The 10,289-nt window shown below is 32.4% G+C and overlaps 1 protein-coding gene across 1 annotated transcript; it reads right to left on the reverse strand.

The window, feature by feature from the left end:
- Positions 1-5,439: 5,439 nt before the first annotated feature.
- hmgb2b (high mobility group box 2b) lies at positions 5,440-10,142 on the reverse strand. The gene is made up of 5 exons (XM_048177757.1): positions 9,986-10,142; positions 8,047-8,206; positions 7,813-7,964; positions 7,564-7,738; positions 5,440-5,798 (listed from the first exon to the last, which is right to left on the reverse strand). Exons 2-5 carry the CDS (start codon positions 8,194-8,196, stop codon positions 5,634-5,636), a joined length of 642 nt encoding a protein of 213 aa, XP_048033714.1. The 5' UTR covers positions 8,197-8,206; positions 9,986-10,142; the 3' UTR covers positions 5,440-5,633.
- Between the last annotated feature and the right edge of the window lie 147 nt (positions 10,143-10,289).

The raw sequence follows: 10,289 nt of genomic DNA on the forward strand, positions 1-10,289 counted from the left end.
GAATTTTTGTTTTGTTTTGTTTTGCAGTGTGGTTGGGAAACTTTTGTTAATGCGGGTTAACCCAAACTTTATTTATTTATTCTCAAACTACATAATTTCCAGTGAAATATGAAAATGCAATAAGGATAATGAGCACACTTCAGTTTTCTGCAGGGAAAACAACAGGGTGGTCAGGCCGGTTTGTTACTGGTCAACCAGCAGTTAGCACATTAACTGAGATGGTCCAGCTGATCTCGACCATAAATGATCAGCCATGTTCAACCATCTTAAACTAGCTGAGCTGAACTTCATGAAGGTTTCTCTGATCGCAGATGTCTCCTAAAGCAGCATATAAAGTCTTATTTTTGAAATAATAAGTGGTATTTCCACAAATGCCAAGATTGTGTTAACTAAGTGAGCTGGTTATTAACGTACGTGTGTGTGTGCGATCGTTCCCACAGTAGATTATGATGCTAGTCACTGTAGTTTTAGTGGTTAGTTGTTAGTGCCGTGACGTTTGTGAGCACATGTGCTGTGAGAAAGGTTATTTTTAATGTTCAAACTGATCGATTGATTGCAGCTGATGAACATGTATAGCGTATAATCGGCCGTCTAACAGGCTGAAGTGTAGCAGCGTTTGTTGTTTAGTGGTTGATGGACCATGTTCTTCAGCACAGCTCGCGCTGTGTGTCGCTTGATGCCTTCAACGTCTCCGGCCTTCGTTTGAAATCCGTACTGTATGTCGACAGACGAGCGTCAGTGGAAGCTTGTTTCTGCCACGGAATTAAAAAATAAAAAAGGTCATTGTGACTTTTTAAAAGTAATTGCGAGTTTATAATCACGCAATTATTACTTTTTTCGCAGAATTCTGAGTTTACATCTTGCAATTCGTTTTTTCCCCACAGAATAAAAAAAATAAAAATTGTGACTTTTTATCACATGATTATGACTTTTTTCGCAGACTTCCGAGTTTACATCTCGCAATGGGATTAAAAAATTAAAAAGTTATTATTAAAAGTTAAAATTAAAAACTTTTTTCACAGAATTCTGAGTTTACATCTCGCAATTCTTTTTCTCCCCACAGAATAAAAAAATAAAAATTGCGAGTTTTTATCTCACGATTATGACTTTTTTTTCTTGTAATTCGTTTTTTTTTTTTTCGCCGTGGAATTAAAAAATTTAAAAGTTATTGTGATGTTCACTTAAAAAGTCGTAACTATGACAAAAGTTTAAAATTGACAATGTTGGAATAAAAATATTAAAAAGTAATTGCGAATTTTTCTCACACAATTTTGACTTTTTTCGCAGACTTTCGCACATTTTGCTATTAGTTTTTTTTCTGCTATGGAATAAAAAATGAACAAGTAATTGACTTTTTAATATTAAAATTATGACTTTTTCATAGAATTCTAAGTTTGGATCTCGCGATTAGTTTTTTTCCCCACAGAATAAATTTTTTTAAAATGTAGACTTTTTATCTCACGATTATAATTTTTTTCACACAATTCAGAGTTTACATCTCAAAATTCGTTTTTTTTCCCCACAGAATAAAAAAATTAAAAGGTAATTGCGTCTTTTTTCTCACAATTATGACTTTTTCTCACAGTTTATATTAGGATATGAAAAGTCATAACGATCACTTAAAAAGTCATAATTACGACAAAAGAGTTAAAATTAGGATATACTAACTAATCCATAAAAATTAGATGAAAATTTGAAATGTTCACTTAAAAAGTTATAACTATGACAAAAAGTTGAAATGATGACGTGTCGGAATAAAATTTTTAAGAAATAATTGCGACTCTCACAATTTTGACTTTTTTAACAGACTTCTGAGATTATATCTCACAATTAATTTTTTTTCTGCCACGGAATATTTTTTTAAAAGTAATTGCGAGTTTTTAATCTTGCAGTTTGTTTTTTTCGCCATGGAATAAAAAAGTAATTGCAACTTTTTATCTCACATTTTTCAGTTTATATTAGGGCTGTGCGATATGGACAAAAAGTACTATCACAATTTTTTGATCAATTTTGTGATTTTGATTTTATACACGATTTTGAAAAATATTTCCTTGCACACTTACAATTAATATTTCCTTACTTTTCTACTGTTTTTCAATGTAAAAATGCGCTAGACGGACATGTTTGACCTTTGCACTTTTACAGTGTTCAGAATTGAAAAAAGGTCTGAACTATGAGATATAAATTGCGAAAGTCTAAAGTTAAAAGTCTGAATAATGAGATCAAAGGTTGCAATTACCTTTCTTATCTTTTTGTTCCATGTCAGTAATAAGCTTCCATAAGTTTTTGTTTAGAAACATATTGGAGAGTTTATTATTTTTGTCATGGTAGCTGATGAAGCGTCTAAACCAGGTGCGACGCTACGACACACGCATCGCATCTCCTTCATGTTCATCGAGGGTTTTCGTCCTGAATAGCCGTGAACGCAGCAAGCAAAGCACCACAAGATGTTTTGTTTTGATTTCTGGTGTGTTTTGACGTTTAGCTCCGCCCATGTGGCACTGTGTGTTCTGATTGGCTGTGATTGTTTTTTTTGCGTTCAGTGAGCGTCGCGTCGCACCTGTGAAGATCACGTCCAGCTCGTATTTCACCACAAACCAACAGAGAGAAATAATTATATTTTATTTTTTGGGATAATTAATGGACAGTCGTTTATTTGCACTGTGACATTTTTTTCATGACAAGCATTCACAGAGATTTAGAGAGAATTTAAGTTGTCAGTTGTAAAGTGACACTTAAGTCACTGATGTCGGTTAATGGTAAATTTTTTTACAAATTACAGTAATGAGAATTTAGGATTAAATGTTTAATTGTCATGAAAATATTGTCACAGTGCAAAACTCCTTAATGTTATTAAAAACAGACTTTATTTATGCAAAATATAATTTGTATAGTTATATTACTGTAATAATGAAATATAACCTGGGCATTTCTTTAAAAGATTTATCGATAATTAATTAATTTCCTCCACATAAGAAAGAAATGCTTTTGTAATTCATAATTTTTACATAAAAAAATTGTAATTGTGACAAACTAAGGCAATTATAAGATGAAAACTTAAAGTCATAATTATGACAAAAAGTTGAAATTATGACAATTATGTGATGAAAAGTTGAAATTCACAAAAAAATTCATAATTGTGACAAAATGTTGTAATAATGACAATTATTATTATGAGATTATGAGATGTCAAAATAACATTTAAAAATTCATAATGACAAAGTTGAAATTGCGACTGTCGTAATTATGTGATAAAAGTTGAAATTATCACTTGTGCATCACTATGAGCTAAAAAGTCAAATTTCACTTAAAAAGTAATAATTATGTGAAGAAAAGCTGAAATGCACTAAAGCATTAATAATTGTGACAAAATGTTGTAATAACGACATGTCATAATTATGAATGTGAAATTAAAAGTCATAAGTATGACATAAAATGTTTAAATTATGACAGTTTTTAATCTCATAATTTTAACATTTTATGCCATAATTGAGATTTACCAAAGCATTTTTTCTTTTGTGTCATTAATTTGCTTCCAGAGTCACTCTGAATCTCAAATCTTTATGGTTTCTACTGGATCTGATTATATGAAGCATCTGCAGTGTTATTATTGATAGTATTATCACACAGATTTCCTGTCAGTCACATCTGATATGGCAATAATTCTGAAATCACACACATTGTGAGCTCTATATGAATATATATATATATATATTATCTGTGAGTGTGTTTGAATGGCAGTATAAACACTTGAATCATGAGAAACACGCAGTGAAAGACTTGTAAAGTGACGTGTTTCTGAGTCGGTGTGAATGAAGTCGATGTGTTCGTGGGATGTTTTGCACGTGATGTTGATGTTTTCACTACAGAGATTCACCTTTATGAATCGGTTATTATAGTGTATCTTTGCCATTATCGTTCATGTATTTATTTCAGTTGCTCTTTTTCCTGTGCTGGACGACAAACATGTACCGCTTGATGTGAGAATAAACACAAAGTCACTGCGGCGGTTTGCATTTTGTAAAATGACTTTTGCATGAACAGATTCTGCTCTACGAACATCATGAAGAGACGAAATGAGATCAGAGGAAGGTCAGATGTAAGTCACGCTACATTCCTACAAAATCTTATTATTGGACATACAAAAAACTACCTTGAGCTGTTTTAATCATCAAATATGAGAAAATATGAGGGACCCCATCCTTATATATATATATATTAGGGCTGTCAAACGATTAATCAAGATTAATCGCAAACAAAATAAAAGTTTGAGTTTGCATAATATATGTGTGAGTACTGTGTGTAATTATGTATATATAAATACACACAAATTAATGTGTATATTTAAGAGAAATATGTTATGTACAAAATATTTTTATTTATATATATAAATTATATAAAAATATAAATGAATACATATACTTGTAAATATTTCTCAAATATATACATGTGTTTGTATTCATATATACATAATTACACACAGTACACCCACATATATTATGCAAACTCAAACTTTTATTTTGTTTGCGATCGTTTGACAGCCCTATATATATATATATATATAAATATAATTTCATGCATAAGTTAAATTGTATACTAAATCAATTTAACGTATTTAGAAAATATTGTCTGTAAAGTTACATTTAAGTTTTTGTACTCATTCTATAGTATCAATACTTATTTTACTATTAATTTTTAATGTTGATTTCAAACATCTAATGTAATATATCTTAACCTATTATTTTTGTATTATTTATTTGAATCCAAATTGTATTTATATTAATTGTAATATGCATATTTAATTATTCATTTTATTTAATTTTAAACTTTCCCCCCGTTTCTCAAAAAAAAAATTAAAAATAATAATAATAATAATAATATAGTAAAAAAATGGCAGCTGTGGTTGCCAGAATTTTACCACTTAAAATCATAATTATGACAAAAAGTTGAAATTATGAGTTCAAATTGACTTGTCATAGAGATGAAAAGCCAAAATTATCACATAAAAATTGATATAAAATTCAGAATTATGGCAGTCATATGCCACATAATTTTTTTTTTTTCTAAATATGAGATTTACAAAGTTTAATAAAAAAATAGCAACATTTTAAGTTTTACAGATTGAACTTAAATTTAGAGTAATAAATGTGTATTTTATTAACTGAAATGTTAAAATACTAAATATATATATTTTTTACCTGTATAATATACTGAGGAGCCTTAATTCAGGTGGAAAATACACGATGGATCAAAGTTCATCTCGAGTTTTCTGAATTAAACGCTAATATATAAAGTGTCTCAGACACAAACACTGAAATAATGCACAAAATCACCTCCAAAAAACCCCTAATATTTAAATGAAAACCCCAGGGAATTCTGGGAATGTCAGTTAAACACTAAATGGTCAGAAACACAAAGAATAATGAATTTCCCAAACTATCAGTCTTTAAAAATTTATTATAAAAAAAGCACTTCTACACATTATAGGATCGACTGCTGGACGTGTACAAAAATAAAAAGAAATCTAAAAACAAAAGAAAAAAAACACTTGCATTATTGCTGGAGTCGTCAAACATGTACATGATGGAAAAACAAGATAAAGCCCATCAGTGATGCTGCATTACAAACACACTCTACTCGTCATCCTCCTCCTCGTCCTCATCTTCCTCCTCGTCCTCATCCTCTTCCTCGTCGTCGTCGTCATCATCATCATCGGGTTGGACCTTTTTAGTTGAGCCCGTCGGTCGACCCGGCCCCCTCTTAGAAGCTCCGCCCCCTGCGCGGTACGCCGCCACATCCTGCCAATCAGAGAGAGGTCAGACACTCTAGACACGCCCATGTGATTAGATAAACATCAAGCCCCAAATCAACTTTATGATGCATCATATTTGAGTTTCTAATATCTGATATCAATCAAAACAGGGTATTTAAGACTGATTAAAGAATTTAAACAAATTGAATTCAACACTTCAAGTTTGAAGCTAACTTTAATTTCTCAGAAAACAGTTCATTTCTTGGAAGTTCTTGGAAATTTAAGGATGTTTAGATATTAGTACTGGAAAACAAAAATCCTGAAGAAGATCTTTTTTCTTCTTCCTTTTTTGGAGTGCATGCAATTTAATTTAGAGCCCTATGAAATTTTGTTTTAATGGTTAAATTAAATTTATTAGTGCATGTCAAATCAATTGAAATTATGAAACATACAATTTAACAGCCATTTTTTAAAAAGTTTAACAAAATAAATTTAGGGTCCTATGAAATAGGTTTTATTTTTTCTCAAAATCTTTTTTTTTTTTTTTTTTTTTTTTTTTTAATTCTTTTAACCGAATTCTGTGTTTTCCATTTTTGGGTGAACATTTTACACATGAGAGTGAGTAAATGACAGAATTTCCATCTGTAAGTGTAGGCTCGACATCATGTGCTCGTCCTTCAGACAAATAAATCAGTCACTGTCCGAGTAAAAAAGTTGCTTGTTTGGAAAAAAATAGGACTTTTTTTTGTTGTTGTATAAAAATAATTCTGAAGCAATATTCTCATCTGTTACATATTTACATTTGTGATATTTACCTCAAGGGCACTTTCTTACATTTATAAATGGCTTTCCCCCCCCTTAATCTTATTAAATATATGCGTCATCTTTCATTTTAAATTCTTAAATTTGATCAATACGTTTAATTTGAATAAGACGACACTATAGGGCTGTAACCAATCAAAGGAAATCATATAACTGCATTAAATAATGTTATGAGATTGTTTTATATTTTTTTTGAAAATACAAATAAAAAATGTTGGGAAAAAAAATAGTAAACATGAAACTAAATCGCCTTAATAAGCGAGTCATTCAAACGATTCGTTCAAATCATTCATTAATGAAACAGTGTTTCAGTGAGACGCGCCACAGTTCTGCGGTGATCTTTGTTTGGAACCATTTCACTGCTGAAATAACAGAAACATCAATACTGCATATAAAATGTAAGTGACTAAACTTGTTTATGGAGCATTAGTATGAAATCAGTGTAAAGTTTTTTTTTTACCGGTATATGTTGAGTTTCTTTTCACTTACACTAAATGAATGCAGAATCATTCTCGTGTTTTGGTGATTCCATAGTTTTGTGTGTGTGTGTTATTGACGTTTAATCACATGGCCCTAATTTAATGCCATGATACTGAATTTAAGACTTTCTGCTCAAATTTAAGACATTTTTAAGGCCTTAAATTGTAGAAGGTCAAAATAAGACTTTAAGACCCACAGAAACCCTGCAGAACTAATGTCATTTAATACATTTTAAATGTTCAGTTTAAGTTTTCCCAACTAATATTTTTATTTTATTTCATTTAACAGAAATATTTTAGTTTATTAATGATAATAACCCTATATATATATATATATATATATATATATATATATATATATATATATATATATATATATATATATATATATAAATTTATACATAAGTTACACAATATATTTTAATTATATAAAATAAAAAAGAAAATGATATAAATCAAATAGTATATTATAATCATCTAATTTAATATATAATAACAATTTTCTCCCACCTTCTCGTATTTCTCGCGCAGTTTCATGGCCTTCTGCTCGTACGGTGCGCGGTCTTTGATGCTCTGTTTCGACCACATCTCTCCCAGTTTCTTGGCGGTCTCTCCGATGGACAGCCCGGGGTTCTCGCTCTTCACCGTCGGCCGATACTCCGAGCAGAAGACGAAGAACGCAGACCTGCGCAGAGAAAGAGCTGTTAAAATCACGAGACGAGTATTTCAGTGTGCTCAGGGCTCATGTGCGGGACGTACGGCGGGCGTTTGGGAGCGTTCGGGTCTTTCTTCTTCCTGCCCGCCTTGCCGACGCCTTTGGGCGGCACGTAGTTCTTCATCTCCTTGTCGTAACGAACTTTATCCACTTTGGCCATGTCTTCAAACTTGCTCTTCTCCGAAGCGTTCAGCGACTGCAGAGCGACAGACAGAGAAACGGTTGAGCGATTCATTCAACGACACATGAGAGCGAGAGACACACATGAGAGCACTCACCTTCCATCTCTCCGAGCATTTCTTGGAGAACTCAGAGAAGTTGACCGGCACGTCGGGACTCTTGCGTTTGTGTTCATCGCGACACGTCTGCACGAAATACGCATACGCAGACGTCTTCCCCTTGGGTTTGTTCACGTCTCCTTTCACCATGACTGATCCACTGACAGAAAAATAACACAGTTACTGAAAATCAAGCATTAAATACACACACATATATATCAGTGCTTTCCTTGGGCGGGCCGCCCAGGTATATTAACGGCCGCCCAAGTATATTTGGAGACATTTATGCTTTTATTATTTTTATCCTCTACAACTTTTGTATCCACGATCGATTAACTAGTGGAAAATCTTCCGTCGCCCAATGCGTTTCGTATCTGCTTGTTATGTGTGCGTCAGAACTGTTTACTAGCTGACATTGCCACGCTGCATATTTGGATATTTCACAAAGAGCGCTGCATGTTGCAATGTCACAAGGTGGCGCTGTTGTGCGTTCTACAGGCTCACGCAACAGCGCTTCAGACTGCTTTAAAGTGATTCTCAATCAATGAAAAAGTGCAGATTTATGCCAAGCGATTACTAATGAACTCGAGTTGATTAATTATTACAATGTCTACTTTATGAACTTATATATAAAATGTTTTAGACGGTTGTAAGGATAGACATTTCAAAATAAGAGTCCCGGTGTATTTCAGACTTGTTTATAATTAAAAGTTAAGTTTTTTCTTTTTGGGCATTATTGGTATTTTGGTTACACAATAAATTGCATTTAATTTGATTTCCATTTAATTCATAGTAAATTATTGTAGTCTCCCCCACAGGAAGAAAAGACTAAGAATATTATTTGCAAGAGAGACACTATATGACAGCAAGGAGAACATAGGAAAAGGAGATCCATCAAAAATTTCAATAAATAAAAATACTGTTAAAAATCACACATTATTTGTTTGTCACATGTAGTAGACCATTTTTGTGCCGTGGGTAATAGGATGATTTTTCACCTGGCTACCACCGCAAGTATATTTCAAACCTGTGGGAAGCACTGTATATATATATATATATATATATATATATATATATATATATATATATATATATATATATATATATATATAAAAAATAAAATTCAACTTGTAACAATTGCATTAAATGAGATAGTCATTAAAAACTCAAATATGATGAATAGTTTTAAAAATAAGTTGCACTGAAATGCATGCATAAATTAGTTCTGGCTTAAAATGTACGAAATTTAACTGTTAAACTAATTTAAATGTAACATTTTTTAAAAATATTTAGAGTAAATAAAGTTATTTAACTGAAGAAATAATTGCATTATATGGACATCAGTCATTAACAACTCAAATCCAACACAATATAATGTTTATAATCGCTGAAAACACGTTACATTAAAAATGCAATTCACAAAAAAAAAAAAAATGCATATAAATAAAATGCATGTAAAAAAAAAATAAGTTGCATTGAAATGCATGCATGCATAAATTAGTTCTGACCTAAAACAGGCGGATTTCGATGTTTTAAACACTTTCGCTGAGTTGGTCGAGGCTTTTTGTTGAACAAAGATTCCTCCATTTTTCTTTCCCGCCTAATTCCCTCCGTACCCACCCCCCCTCTCCCTCGTCTCTCAATCCAAACACATTCTATCATCCATAAACACCAGATTAACTCAATGCACGCGTGAAACGGATCGCAGAGCGCCGTTTCTGCCCGAATCCCCGTTAAAACGGTTTAACTGCGCGAGCGCTCCGGTTACTGCACAACACGAGCGCGCGCGCGGACTCACTCAAACCATCAAAAACCTCATTAAACCGCGATCTCATCTTCAGATAATGTGACGCTACAGCATCACATTATCTGAAGCGCGTTTAAATACGAAAACACGAATTTAAACTGATTTAAAATGTAGTTTTTAAATCCAACAAACCTTTTCTTTATTCTCTGCAGACCAGCGCGCGCCTCTCCTCCTTACTGTGTGTCCCACGTGATCACTTGTGCTGCGTGCGCGTGACGCGCGGAACGCACGACTGCCTGGAGTCGGCGCCTGATTGGTTGAGCTGGCGGAGGAATCCGCAGATCTGATTGGCGGACTGAAGCCCTCAGTGCGGTTCGAATGTTTGTAAACTGAACTATTACCGTTATAATATAATTTAAAATTATAATACAAATGATATAAACTACATTTTTTAAAATCCCTTCGCGAACTCAGAAAAGCTTGAAAAAAAAAAAAA

This window comes from Megalobrama amblycephala, linkage group LG24 (genome assembly GCF_018812025.1).
Source record: "Megalobrama amblycephala isolate DHTTF-2021 linkage group LG24, ASM1881202v1, whole genome shotgun sequence".
Taxonomy (NCBI): Eukaryota; Metazoa; Chordata; class Actinopteri; order Cypriniformes; family Xenocyprididae; genus Megalobrama; species Megalobrama amblycephala.